Here is a 13,743-nt window from a genome sequence, read left to right as displayed (position 1 = left end):
TTTGACAAATCAAAATATGTCATTCGATATTTTTTTACAATTAAAATATTTTAAATGTAAAATTATACACATTAAATTATTTTAAATTTTCGATAACGAATGTTAAAATTAATTACTAATAAAAAATGAGACTTTTTCATATAAAAATAATAACTAAAAATCTTATTATTTAATTTTTTATCTGTAGATATCTTGGTCTTCTTAGTCAGAAACTTTTGTCAACTTACGATTTTTTTTAAAAGTAGTTTGATTTTATAAATCTTTTGTGTCATGCATAATTTATACTGTTAGAACAAAGTGAACTATAGTTTTAAAAAAAATTTCTCGTAATGCTATTATGCATAAAAATACTAGTTCTAATATAATACACAAATGCACTAATGCTAACTTAATATATGAATGATGCACAAATGAACTAATGCTAACTTGATAACTTAATACATGAATGATGCACAAATGAACTAATGCTAACTTGATGCATAAATGAACTGATGCTAACTAATGCCACTGGTATGATGAAAATTGAACTAATGCAATTTAAGAAATTCTAATATAATACACAAATGCACTAAAACTAAACTAATGCAATTTAAGAAAAAGAGTAGAAACATAACAAGCCCAATTTCTACAATTTTAATACAAATAATTTAAATTGTAGAATAAAATAAGTTAACTAGATTTCAAAATACAAGCATAATTTTATCAGAAATTATTTTTAATATGGAAAGAAAATTGGTGTTTTGGTTGAATATTGACATTTGAAGTGTATTACAGTATTGTAGAAATTATTCAACACGCCCCCACGTGTTGGCTAAGATGCTGCCACGTGTTCAACACCCCCCACGTATTGGTCAGAATGATGCCACGTGTTTACCACGCCCCCCACGTGTTGACTTCCCACAAAAAAAATCAACTCATCTATAATTACACCACATTCTCCCATTTTCAACAAAAACACCAATATTTTTCCATACAAAAAAAATTAGCCTATTTATAAACTAAATTCTCATAATAGAAGTATAATGAAAAAAATTCTCAAGGACCTATTTGTCCTTCGAACTTTATTTGTAAAATGACGTCAATGACTTATTTGTCCTTCGAACTTTTTTCCCCTTCCAACATGGCACCGTAACGAACACCTGTACACCGTTTCAGCCACGTCAGCCAGTTCCGTTAGGTGGATGAGAGGCAAATAGACGGAATGACTAAATTGTCCTCCGTTTATTAAAGTTATGGACTTTTTTGTATTTAAATTTTGTCAGGGATGTATTTGTCAAAAGTTTGAAAAGTCAGGACCTATCTGTCTTTTTCCCAAATATAATTTATTCTTATTTTTTCATTCAAAGATTTGAGATGAAAAATATAATTATGAAAAATTAACAAGAATAATGAAAAAAAAAATAAAAAATAAGTTATGTCCCTCCTTAGTGTCTCCGTGTTCTTCCTGTCATGATGGACACAAAATACACTAATTCAGTATGTCTGGACACAATATCTCTGTCCATATTTTCTCTGACAAATATGATCTCTGTGTCCTTGTCTTTCAGTGTCCTGTCTCTTATAAACAAACGTAGCATAAATACATTTATCAACGCCCGTATATTTTATGGTACAAATAATAATTTATTTTTTTTTTGTATTATACATACTGTATTCAGTACTTGCATTTGTATTTGTAAGAGATAGGTAAGGAACATAGAAAAAGATCATTCTTCTTTGTATGTGAAAGTAGTTGTTAGTTCTGTGTGTGAAAATGTGAATGCTGCACCATTTGTATTGAATGTCATGTGATCTGCATAGACCGGAAGAACTTGCATGCACATTCAACTAGAAGAACGATTAAATAAATATATTAGAGTAATACTCTAAATCTGTTCTTAAAGGAATTTTTAGTCGAACATTTTAGCTCTCAATAAATTTTAATAGTTAAATCAGTTTTTTAAAATTTTTATTTCATTAGATAAACTAGTAGTAAAGAATAGAGGATTTAGTCTAAGAATTTTAAAAATTTTTAAAAAATGTTATTTTGTTAAATAACGACAGATATTGATTTATTTTTTTAATTTTTTTATTAAAATTTAACGTAAAAATTAATATATTTAGCAAAATAAAAAAAACTTTTTTAACAATTAAAATTTATTAAAAATTAAATTATTTGACTAAAAATTCTTAAAGACTGATTTAAAATATTACTTGATATATTATAATGAACAATTTTTATTATTATTATCAGTAATGCCTTTCATCTTCCTATGCCAAGGATGATTGGTAAAGAAAACATTGATCTCTTATTAATTTATGGAAAAAAAAATAAATAGGTCCTAACTTTTCAAATTTTTGACAAATACATTTTTGACAAAATTTAAATATAAAAAAGTTCCTGACTTTAACAAACGGAGGACAATTTAGTCCTTCAGTCTATTTGCCTCTCATACATCTAACGGAATTGGCTGACGTGGCTAAAACGGTGTCCAGGGGTCCGTTACGGTGCCACGTTAGAAGGGGAAAAAAGTTCGAAGGACAAATAAGTCCTTGACGTCATTTTACAAATAAAGTTCGAAGGACAAATAGGTTCTTGAGATTTTTTTTTTCAAAATTAATAAACTCATTTCCTAAATTCTCTCATCTACCTCTCTCCATTTTTATATTTCTCTCTACTATTTTTACTCTATATATAATTATATTTTATATTAGTAATTTGACAAATCAAAATATGTCATTCGATATTTTTTTACAATTAAAATATTTTAAATGTAAAATTATACACATTAAATTATTTTAAATTTTCGATAACGAATATTAAAATTAATTACTAATAAAAAATTAGACTTTTTCATATAAAAATAATAACTAAAAATCTTATTATTTAATTTTTTATTTGCAGATATCTTGGTCTTCTTAGTCAGAAACTTTTGTCAACTTACGATTTTTTTTAAAAGTAGTTTGATTTTATAAATCTTTTGTGTCATGCATAATTTATACTGTTAGAATAAAGTGAACTATAATTTAAAAAAAAATATTCTCGTAATGTTATTATGCATAAAAATACTAGTTCTAATATAATACACAAATACACCAATGCTAACTTAATACATGAATGATGCACAAATGAACTAATGCTAACTTGATGCATAAATGAACTGATGCTAACTAATGCCACTGGTATGATGAAAATTGAACTAATGCAATTTAACAAATTCTAATATAATACACAAATGCACTAAAACTAAACTAATGCAATTTAAGAAAAAGAGTAGAAACATAACAAGCCCAATTTCTACAATTTTAATACAAATAATTTAAATTGTAGAATAAAATAAGTTAACTAGATTTCAAAATACAAGCATAATTTTATCATAAATTATTTTTAATATGGAAAGAAAATTGGTGTTTTGGTTGAATATTGACATTTGAAGTGTATTACAGTATTGTGGAAATTATTCAACACGCCCCCACGTGTTGGTTAAGATGCTGCCACGTGTTCAACACGCCCCCCACGTGTTGGTCAGAATGATGCCACGTGTTCACCACGCTCCCACGTGTTGCACCATGCCCCCCACGTGTTGACTTCCCACAAAAAAAAATCCACCCATCTATAATTACACCATATTCTCCCATTTTCAACAAAAACACCAATATTTTTTCCATACAAAAAAAAATTAGCCTAATTTTATAAACTAAATTCTCATAATAGAAGCATAATAGAAGTATAATAATAATAAAAAATTCTCAAGGACCTATTTGTCCTTCGAACTTTATTTGTAAAATGACGTCAATGACTTATTTGTCCTTCGAACTTTTTTCCCCTTCCAACATGGCACCGTAACGAACACCTGTACACCGTTTCAGCCACGTCAGCCAGTTCCGTTAGGTGGATGAGAGGCAAATAGACGGAATGACTAAATTGTCCTCCGTTTATTAAAGTTAGGGACTTTTTTGTATTTAAATTTTGTCAGAGATGTATTTGTCAAAAGTTTGAAAAGTCAGGGACCTATCTGTCTTTTTCCCTTAATTTATCTAATAATAATGTTAAATTTGTGCAAAAAAAAGTAAATGTTATAGTGCTTAAAAAGTGGTGTTTATTTACTAAAAAGTGTTAAAAATTATTATTTTATTTAAAAAATAAAAAAATAGATATTTTTAAAAAAATTAAAACTTACTAAAAAAAATAAGTTAAGTAAAATTTAGACAAAAGCCTATAGACACCATAAAATTGGTAAAAAAAAAATAATGGTAAATTTGTAATTATGGGTCAACAATACAAAAAGTAACCAGAAGTCAACAACTTGCAAAGGAAGCAGCCTTCACTGTATGGCGCCAAGAGTGCTTTTTGTGTCCCACTTTTTTCTATTTTTTTTTTCAATAAATAAAATAATAAATATTTATTTCTTGCTCACTCAAAAATGTTGATGATTATAATTATTGTTTTTTTAAGTGCATAAATAAATAATAAAATAGAAAAGAAGAGTGTTCCCTCTTCACTCTCAACTCCTCCCATCACAGGTATTCTCCTTCCTTCGCTTCTCAAGCCAATTTTTCTCCTTTTTTCGGGATATGGTGTTGTGAATTCGCTTTCATTCTCTTCCCCCATTTGCGTAAAAGATTTCATTTTGATTGAGATTGCGTACTTTGTGTGTTTGATTGCAATGTTGTCTTAGCTACCTGCATTTTTTATCCCTAAATTTAAGTTCACGTATCCGTTATGCTTTTCTTCAATGAAGTTGTTTTCGTGAATTCGGAATCTGATTCTGATTCTGATTCTCAGTTGCTATCTCGATATTGATATATGGTGAGAGGGAATATATATCTTCATGTTTGGTACTGTGAGTGCTTAGTGTGCTTTGATCGTTCCCATTTCTGAAGGCAAGGTCCTGTTAGCTTTATTTTCTGTGTTCTTAGTTAGGTATGCTCATATATGCAGACGCATCCTCCCTCTAACCCTAATTCATGCATAATTTTGGGATTTCATAGTTGTATCCTTGTTGCATTGATTTGGAAAAGTGATTACTTTTTAATTTGTATTTTACATCATTTTCTCTTACAGTGTTTCAATCATAATTGTTATGGACGTCCCTGCCCAGAATATAGTCACATGTGATGAAGAAAAAGCATTAAAGTGCTTGCTTGATGCCTTTGGCTCTGTATTTTCGCTTGAGGAAATAGCTTCTGCCTATTGCAAGGCAAGCCGGAATGCAGACTTGGCAGGAGAAATGTTGTATGAGATGAAGGGGACCTCTTCATCCTCTTCAAGCCATTCATCTAATGCAGATGCCAGGGTTGAAGAGACTTCAGGAACATCTGATGGATATTCTGTTGAAAACTCCTCCCACGAAAGAAAAAACTTAAGGGCGAAAGCTCGCCCAGTTTCAGTAGGTACTGTTTCAGGCACTATTGGTAGGGATTATGTTAGGCCAGTGCCATCTGCAAATGGGTCTCATGGTGCGACTAAGCCAGTAAAAATGGATGTAAAGGAGATGCCCCTGACTGGAATCTGCCGTGAAAAAGCAAAGCCAAATGTTTCAAAGCATAATCAGCTTCAACAGGACATGGAAGATTTCTTATTTAAAATGCTTGGAAATGGCTTTCACCTTGACAGGGATATGATACGGGGAGTTCTTGGTATATAACTCTGTAGTGTATTATTGTTACTAGCATTATCTCTTTTGTTTGTACTAACAGCTGACTCCATATTTTATTGCGAAAAATGCAGAATCTTGTGGTTATGATATGCAGAAGGTATGTGAAGGTTGGCTTATGCTAATATCTTGATGGCTATTTACTATTTGATATAACATACCGAGTATTAAATATGCTTCAGTGATATTGTTGACGTTTCTTACTTCCTTCTCCACTCTCTGGCTCAGACCAGAATCCACAACATTAGTTTTCCACTTTTTTACTTTCATTCGGTTTACAACCTCCTAAATCTGGCAAGGATACGTTTCACTAATTTATCTTTTATTGCATAGACTACTCCTAGCTTCATTTTATCAAATGTCATTTCTCATTTTTACCATGTCATTGGGGTATACTTAGAAATACCACTTGCATTCTTAATCTAACAAGTACACTTCAAATTCATCCAGAGCATGTATAGACTTCTAGATCCATCCGATGTGACTTTTGACAGGACAGCTGTTGTTGGTGATTCAGCTTCGAGGGTAAGTATGAATGCCAAGATAGTTTATTTTGGAAGCTCCAATAATTGTATCTTTAACATTATAATGTGTTTTTATTTTTTTTTTTGTCATGTGTGCAAGGTTTTAGAATTAAGAGGGGGGCCACATCCAAAAAAAAAAAGAATTAAGACTTTAAGAGGGGGAAGTTTTAGGCAAGGGAGAAGATTAACTCCTGGTGATAGTAGTTTGCCATCTGTCAGCCTTTATCTTAGGCTTTGTCTAGTTATATATGTGAATGATTCTATAACAAATTGTTTGAGAAGCACATAATGTGTGAAAAGGAATCCAGTCACAATATATTTCTCTCATCTTTTGTGCAGAAAGTTACATATTGATGTCTGAATTTAAATTCTAATTGTTATATATATTGATTGATATGTGATATTGGTATTTGCAGTTTACAGATGTGAAACCGAAATCTGAATTATCTTCATCTGAAAGTAAGTCTCATAATCTAAATCATCTCAGAAGGTATGTTTCCCCCTTTTGGTTTGTTATGATCTACTTTTTCTGTGATCATCATAAATGATATCAAGTACAAAATTTGTAATTGTGTAGTATGTTCTGCTTTAACTGGCCTTATGCTCCAATGGCATGATCTACTCATCTCCATGCTAGATATTGTCCTAACTCTTATATTCTTTGTCACACAGCGATAGAACTGTAGCTTCAAACAAAGGAGTGGAATCACATCAAAAGCAGAAACATAAAGATGAACTTCAGAAGGAAATCTTGTCTGCTCTTTTTAAAGGTTATCAGCGATGTGAGGAGGCTCCTAAAAAAACTGTAAAGGATGTGAATAATAGTTCACGATATAAACATGTTGTATTTGAACCTCCGGAAGACACAATGGAAGAATATAAGATTGATATGGACTTCTCACTACGAGATGCTACAAATGGTACTTATCCAGTTTTGTATCTCAGACTTGTCTTCCTTTTGTCATTCTGGAAAATTTGGTTCTTGATTATTCTTTTGTTAAACATGCTTAGCAAGATTCTTTGACTTTTGTACTGTTTCTGAGTGTGATTATTGCCTAGCAAAGCTGGTTGACTTAATATGTGCTCTGCTATATGGAACTCGTGTGCTTACATTCCTATAGGCTAAATCTATTTGTCATTTATTTTTTGTTATATTATTGTTAGTTATGTGGCCTGGATCCTACATCATTTCTCTTTCTAAAGCTGAGTTTTACTTTGTACTGGAAATAAGAATAATGATGATGATGATGATGTACTTCCTTTATAACAGATGTGGAGGATGAAGATTACCAGTGTGTGCGTAGAGCAGTGAAGGAGTACCGGGCCACAATGAATGAATATTATAAAGCTGTATGTTGTATTCTTTTTCTTCCCAGCTTATTCCGTTTCTCCCACCTTAGATCATCGATAGTGCTAGGAAGAGTAACTTACTAACATGTTTTAGGTCTATGTTCTGTACACTTATGCATCATTTGTCACTTCAGGCTGTTGATGCATTTGCAAATGGGGATAAATTCAAAGCTGAAAAACTTATAGATCAGGTACGATTTGTTATCGAACTGGGTTTGCCATAACCGAAAAGTTGCATTATGACATGAATATCTTTGACTATGACTCCCAAATTTCCAGTGCATTAGTCTTCTGGTTTTTGTGTACTATTACTATTACATGCAGCCTCTTCTAATTTTAATTAATTTTGCCTTACAATTTCTTATCATATTGCATTCAGTTCGTTTACAGAAATACACTGCTTGAGTTTGTAGCATTGCCCTCACTATTTCAGTGGTGTATGCTATGGTATTGACAGGGAAATTTTTTTCTCAAGAAGGCTCGTGAAGCTGATGAAGAATCTAGCAGAATGATTGTTGAACCCAAGTGAATATCTTCTGCTCTGAAGTTCTCATTGACCGGGCATAATTTCTTCTTCTACCTGGTTATAGGGGGATTAGCATGGAAAAGTTGTATGATTAGTGACGTAGTGTTTTGTGCATTGTTTTATTCGTAGGACCTCAGAAGCACAAGAAATGTTGCTCGACTTGCACGACCATGGTTCAAGGGAGGCTATACGTCTACTGAAGTGTCATCTTTCTTCTCTTGCTGGCATTCCATGTGAGTCTTATTGATATGATCCCTTTCCAGTTTTCTACCAATTTACTATGTTATTCTAATATTCACTTATTATATTACCATCAGCACTTGAGTATCTCAAGGTCATCATTGATGCAAGTAATCAAGAAAATACCAAAGTGTCTCGCAGGCGGGCGGTAAGATCAATTGATTTCTTGAAGCATGATTTTAAAGTACTAGTGCATGGGAGACTTCATTGATGCCTTATTCTTGAGACATGAAGTGATTTGTGACATGATGATCTTCTGATTTTGGACAGATACTAAAACTATTAGAACAGGAAGCTATAAAGTGGATTGAAGGAGAAACAGCTGGTACAATATTGATCCGCTTGGATAGCGTTGATCGGAAAAAACTGAGTTTTCTCAAAACATAGGGAATAGCAAAGACTTGGATTTTTATACATAGCTGTCTCTGATTTGTTAACAAATCATCCTCCATTGATTATTGTTGAAATTTGGATTCAATTGAGTCTTTTGGTGGTTTTGGCCCCCATGTAGCTTTCACCAAATCTTTGTTGTAACATCTTTTCTTGAAATGTATGTGCCTCAATGTAATAGATTCTCTTTATTATTTTTGATTTTTTTACGATATCTTTCCGCCTAATAGGCTCCTAATAGGTCAACGACTAATCTGCCTTGAAAAGTATAATGCAAATGTTAATACTTAGAAGAATGAAATATCAAGGTTTTTAAGTTAGAAATATTATGGTGGGTATATAATTTGTATGATGGATTCTTTTCCGTATGATATTTTTTATACATGTACAATACAATAGGTATCGCTTGAGTAAAAAATTGTTTACATAAAAGGATAAATAGGCGGATTTAAAAGACCCATCCACTTTCCAAATATGATTTCATTGAGTTTAAGAATGTGTAGCTCAACTTTCAAATGGATGGTTATGGTAAATTTGTTAAAATTAAGCAGGACAAATACTGTGACATGTAAGTGAAAAGGAGGTCAAACTCGAAGAAATAGGGATGGTATTAAGATTTAAGAAGAATAGCGTTATGCGGCAAAATCAGATCAGAAAATAGAAAATTGTGTGTTCATGAGAAATAGCGTTTACTTGCAGCCACAGGTTTTGTCTAAAAAGAACACAAACTTAACGGTGAAGAAAAAGCAGGTTTTTGCCTACTAACGCGCTTTGATCATCGTTTTCTGACCGTAACCGCTTCCCTCTGCCCCATATAAATTCCCAATTTCCCTTCTCAATTCTTACCTCACACCAACCAAACACCGTTTGATTCTCCAAACTTTCTTATTCCCAAATCCTTCATCACCGCACTCATGGACACCCAAGCTCCCAAGGTAAGGTTTCGTTCCTCTTCTAGGGTTCCAAAATCTCCCCTATAATCTCCTCAATTATTCAATTTGATCCGAAAATTTTGCAGGTCGAGAATGAGAAAGCTGTTGTTGAAGCTCAACAACAAGAGCTCAAGTACCTTGAATTCGTGCAATTCGCCACGATTCAAGCTGTGATGCGCGCCGCGATCCTCTATTCCTACGCCAAGGAACGCTCCGGCCCCCTCAAATCTGGCGTTGAGACCGTCGAGGAGGCCGTCAAGACTGTCGTCGCTCCCGTCTACGACAAATTCCACCTCGTCCCTACCGAGTTCCTCCACTACGTGGACCGCAAGGTAATGCAGATCGCAGAAATGGAAGCGGTTATTTAATCACTCATTCTGTTACTTTATTCTGATATTTATGTTACAAAACGGTTAGGTTAGGTTAAAATTCAATTCAATTTCAATAATTAATTGATTGATTTTCACTTTTATAGGTTGAAGAGTCCGTAGCTGAGATCGATCGCCACGTTCCAACCAACGTCAAGGTGGCCTCAAACCAGGCCTGCTCTGTCGTCTCCAGTGTCCGCCGCACCGGCGTGGTGGATGCTGCCTCAGGGTTCGCCAAGTCAGTGTACGACAAATATGAGCCAAAGGCGGAGCAGTGTGCCGTGTCCGCATGGCGCAAGCTGAAGCAGCTGCCATTGTTCCCTATTGTTGCCGGCGCCGTGCTTCCCAAGGCGGCATACTACACTGCCAAGTACAACGAGGCGGTGACCGTCTCCGCCAAGAAGGGTTACAAGGTGTCTGCTTACCTTCCTTTGGTGCCCACCGAGAAGATCGTGAGGGTGTTCGGCGAGTCGAACTGATGAGATTTGGCAGTGTAGACGACTAGTGCAAATTCTGTTAAGTTCGTTGTTTCTTTCTGTAAAGCAAATTCTGTGTCGTCTACATGTTTTAACTTTTAATGTTTTGTTTGGTCTTTTTTCTCTTTTTAGAATCGTGTAAAAAAAGAAGAAAGGTGGTGCTTTTGGTGTGGAGTCACTATCTTTAATAGTTAATATACCTGATTCTTTGATGATAAAATATTTACATTCACATTCCAATGGCATCAGTGTTTTGGGGAGGAAAAAGAAAGCAAGGGTTGGTTACTATCAAAAGATAACGTGAGTTTCGATTACTTGCATATGTAATAGACAAAAGTTACCTTGTCAAGAAAAATAATGAATTGTTTGGATAGACGAAATCACGAAACATTGGTAAACAATTATATAACATCTGAGAACAAAAGTTGCTTACCTTATCTGCCATACTGCACCATATAAAAAAAACATGCAAGTGAAAGAATGATACAACAAACCTATTTCACTAGTGACAACAATGATAAATTCTTTTCCCCTTGACATGGCTTTATCTGCTAAGTATATTCATTAAACAGAGTAGGACTGGACTTAAGAAGTTGTTGTCAATCGCGGGCATTTCAACTGCATCTGGCAAAACTGAATGTGGAGACCATGGGATTAAGAACTAATAGTGCTTGGACCTCGGTATTAAACAAATAAATGTAATATTACGTTTTGATTCAACTCTACTGTAATGTAGAGACCTCAATCATTTAGAAACTGAATGCTAATATGAACGATGATACAACCAAAGAATAATAATATGACTTGAAAGTCTAAACTACAGCTTCCTCATTTGAACAATTTCCCTAGTTTCTTCGTTTTCATCAATGTTGTCTTTTTTCATGCTGTCCAAAAGTCCATCCACTTCTTTACCTTCTCTAATGTAAGTCTTGATTTGGGCATGGTACATTTGTCTATTTACTGGGACAACATTTATTAATGAACTCACTAAATTTTCTGCGTCTGTGACAGTTCCATTGTCACCAATCCATCTCAATACACCAGAGATCACCTTGGGGTTTGGCTTCCATCCTTTATTGTCAACATACAAAGACAGACCTGTTTTAAGGCACCTCAAAGCTTTCTCCATCTCACCCGTATGCAGGTATCCACCTGCCACCACAGTCCAACTGTTCGGAGTCGTCACCTTTCCAGTGTTCTGTAAATCTTCCAGCATGGCTTCAGCCTTCTCATACAAACCCTTCTCTGCGTACCCAATGATTATAGTGTTTGGGACTGAAAAATCGTAACAGTTGCCAGAGGATTCCCATTCCTTCAGTATTTTCTCTGCTTCGTCCAGCTCACCGAGCTTCACCAGAGATTCTAACATGGTTGTAAAATCCCTGTTTAAGCATCTTTTGCAAGAACTTTTCTCCAACTCCCATACTCTTAGGACCTCATTCTTGTTGCCCAGTTGTGCATAAAGAGAGATGAGATGATTGTAACCGATACCATCTTTGTTATCTAGCCTCTCCTCAGATTTCCTTAAAGCATCAACTGCCTTACCCTCGAACCCTGCTTTTATATAGAAATTAGCCACAACAGAATAAGTGTTCCACTCCATCAAAATGTGCGGTTGACTCTCCATCTCTTTCAATATTCTCTCCATTTCAGTGACATCAGACCTCACGCCATAAGAATTTATACATATTCTGTAGCTGAAGTTGTCAGGCAAAATCCCGTTTTCTTTCATCTCAGTTAACACATTGGGGACCTTCTCATGCTGTCCAATATTTGTGTACAAACACATAATATCGTTGTAGGTTAGAGGTGTCGAAGCGAACCCCAGCTCCTTCATTTTCTGGAAATGGGAGAGAGCCTTCTCAATTTGGCGCTGGCGAACATAGCAATTCAAGAGAGCACCATATGTCTTATCAATTTTGTCTTGGTCCTTCAAGCTGTCAAAATAGCATTCAGCAGACTGAAATCCATGAACCTTGCCAACCAAATCCAAATGCACTGCATGTTCAACTGGAGAAAATATGCACACACCATTCTTATTCATCCACTCAGATACCTGCAACCATTGAGCATCAAAAACTTAAGACAAACATACAATGAAACAATTGAGTAGTTTCAACTTTCAAAGAGCCCAAACAGTCCTCACATAACAATAACTTATAGCAAACAAAGCTTCTCAGTCTGACATACATATTATTCTGAATCAGCTTCAAATCATATTTTAACAAATATATCAGTTGATAATTCACAACTTATCCAATAATAACTATCTTACTTTGAAGTTTAAGAATCACCATTTCCGAACTGATAGCTTCAGCCAATCACATTGTTTCTTCACCTAATTGTGGATTATTTCAACTGAACTAATTCGTTTTAAAATCATAATTATCCTGATCTACGACACGATCAACCAAAATCATTCCATGCATCACACATTCCATCACCAAAGGCTTCAAATTTGTTTTATTTCCAATTTCCCCTTTCCATAAAAGCTTGAACCCTAAATTCAGAACAACGAGACAATTTAAAAAGGGCACATTTTTTGGGGGGAACCTCGAGTGCCTGGGCGAACCTCCTGCGCTTGCGAAGGTCGCGAACGATGCGCTGAAGCTCTCCAACTCGAACCTTGTTACCCTTGTAGACCCAATCGTCGAGCTCGGGTTCCATGCTTGTGGTAGGGTTTCCAAGTGGGCTAATCTTGGAGTAAAGGCTTAGCTTCTTCGTCCTGCTCGTGTAGTATGATCTGCTTCTCGTGTTCGCAATTTGCGCCACCACTCTGCTAACAAGCTTCAACGCCATGACTAGGCTTTTTTCTTTTTCCCACTGGGATGTGTGAACACTGAACAATAAACTGAAGAGTGAAAACGAAGAAGACGACACTGCAACTCTCAAAAATTAAATTATGTAAAAGAAAATATTTATAAATTAAAAACTTTGGGAAAAGAAAAACATCTGGTTGCTGTGGTGTAGTGGTTATCACGTCAGTCTTACACACTGAAGGTCCCCAGTTCGATCCTGGGCAGCAACATTTTTACTTTTTTTCTCAATATTTTGAATGAGAAGAAAAAATGATTATTTATAATTATATTATATACATAATACATATATAAAATGAAAAAATGGAGTGATGTATTGAATAAAAACTGTTTTTTTTATATGTATTTACATATACATTGTATTCTTTTAAAACAAACAATAACATTGTTATATATATATATATACTAGTGGAATACCCGGGCTACGCCCGGACTAAATATTAATCTATTACAAAAATTTAGTTTTACTTATATGTTGATACTAA

The 13,743-nt window shown here is 34.2% G+C and overlaps 3 protein-coding genes and 1 non-coding gene across 6 annotated transcripts; 3 read left to right on the top strand and 1 right to left on the bottom strand.

Annotated features, from left to right (window-relative positions):
- Positions 1–4,425: 4,425 nt before the first annotated feature.
- LOC107468646 (putative nuclear RNA export factor SDE5) lies at positions 4,426–8,873 on the top strand. Of its 3 annotated transcripts, none has more exons than XM_052255062.1 (12): positions 4,426–4,503; positions 5,045–5,619; positions 5,711–5,736; positions 6,087–6,161; positions 6,577–6,650; positions 6,833–7,092; positions 7,431–7,510; positions 7,645–7,701; positions 7,968–8,035; positions 8,166–8,269; positions 8,354–8,424; positions 8,547–8,873. In XM_052255062.1, the coding sequence occupies exons 2-12, from the start codon at positions 5,064–5,066 to the stop codon at positions 8,661–8,663; spliced, it is 1,488 nt and encodes a 495-aa protein (XP_052111022.1). In that variant the 5' UTR covers positions 4,426–4,503; positions 5,045–5,063; the 3' UTR covers positions 8,664–8,873. The 3 variants fall into 3 exon arrangements, with proteins under 3 accessions (XP_052111022.1, XP_052111023.1, XP_015943458.1); XM_052255063.1 differs by lacking the exon at positions 4,426–4,503 and adding an exon at positions 4,687–4,903 and having other exon boundaries at positions 6,833–7,080; XM_016087972.3 differs by lacking the exon at positions 4,426–4,503 and adding an exon at positions 4,687–4,903.
- Positions 8,874–9,314: 441 nt separating this feature from the next.
- LOC107468623 (stress-related protein) lies at positions 9,315–10,682 on the top strand. The gene is made up of 3 exons (XM_016087939.3): positions 9,315–9,601; positions 9,685–9,930; positions 10,074–10,682. Exons 1-3 carry the CDS (start codon positions 9,581–9,583, stop codon positions 10,443–10,445), a joined length of 639 nt encoding a protein of 212 aa, XP_015943425.1. The 5' UTR covers positions 9,315–9,580; the 3' UTR covers positions 10,446–10,682.
- A 444-nt stretch (positions 10,683–11,126) lies between these two features.
- On the bottom strand, positions 11,127–13,293 carry LOC107468622 (pentatricopeptide repeat-containing protein At4g21705, mitochondrial). The gene is made up of 2 exons (XM_016087936.3): positions 12,996–13,293; positions 11,127–12,498 (listed from the first exon to the last, which is right to left on the bottom strand). Exons 1-2 carry the CDS (start codon positions 13,239–13,241, stop codon positions 11,260–11,262), a joined length of 1,485 nt encoding a protein of 494 aa, XP_015943422.1. The 5' UTR covers positions 13,242–13,293; the 3' UTR covers positions 11,127–11,259.
- Positions 13,294–13,397: 104 nt separating this feature from the next.
- Positions 13,398–13,470, top strand: TRNAV-UAC (transfer RNA valine (anticodon UAC)). Its single transcript has one exon. It is a non-coding gene; the product is annotated as a tRNA-Val (tRNA).
- The last annotated feature ends 273 nt before the right edge of the window (positions 13,471–13,743 follow it).

The sequence above is a fragment of the Arachis duranensis genome, chromosome 10 (assembly GCF_000817695.3).
Source record: "Arachis duranensis cultivar V14167 chromosome 10, aradu.V14167.gnm2.J7QH, whole genome shotgun sequence".
Lineage (NCBI taxonomy): Eukaryota > Viridiplantae > Streptophyta > Magnoliopsida > Fabales > Fabaceae > Arachis > Arachis duranensis.
The sequence above is the reverse complement of the archived record's forward strand: the minus strand, read 5'-3'. Positions and strand labels throughout refer to the sequence as shown.

Excerpts from the sequence above, each read along its gene's own strand:
- LOC107468622 (XM_016087936.3), bottom strand. The coding sequence starts at position 13,241 with ATGGCGTTGAAGCTTGTTAGCAGAGTGGTGGCGCAAATTGCGAACACG. Across the intron at positions 12,499-12,995 it reads GGTTCGCCCAGGCACTCGAG|GTATCTGAGTGGATGAATAA; the intron begins GTTCCCCCCAAA and ends CAATGGTTGCAG.
- LOC107468623 (XM_016087939.3), top strand. The coding sequence starts at position 9,581 with ATGGACACCCAAGCTCCCAAG. Across the intron at positions 9,602-9,684 it reads TGGACACCCAAGCTCCCAAG|GTCGAGAATGAGAAAGCTGT; the intron begins GTAAGGTTTCGT and ends AAAATTTTGCAG. Across the intron at positions 9,931-10,073 it reads TCCACTACGTGGACCGCAAG|GTTGAAGAGTCCGTAGCTGA; the intron begins GTAATGCAGATC and ends TCACTTTTATAG.
- LOC107468646 (XM_052255062.1), top strand. The coding sequence starts at position 5,064 with ATGGACGTCCCTGCCCAGAATATAGTCACATGTGATGAAGAAAAAGCA. Across the intron at positions 8,036-8,165 it reads AGAATGATTGTTGAACCCAA|GACCTCAGAAGCACAAGAAA; the intron begins GTGAATATCTTC and ends TTTTATTCGTAG. Across the intron at positions 8,425-8,546 it reads AAGTGTCTCGCAGGCGGGCG|ATACTAAAACTATTAGAACA; the intron begins GTAAGATCAATT and ends GATTTTGGACAG.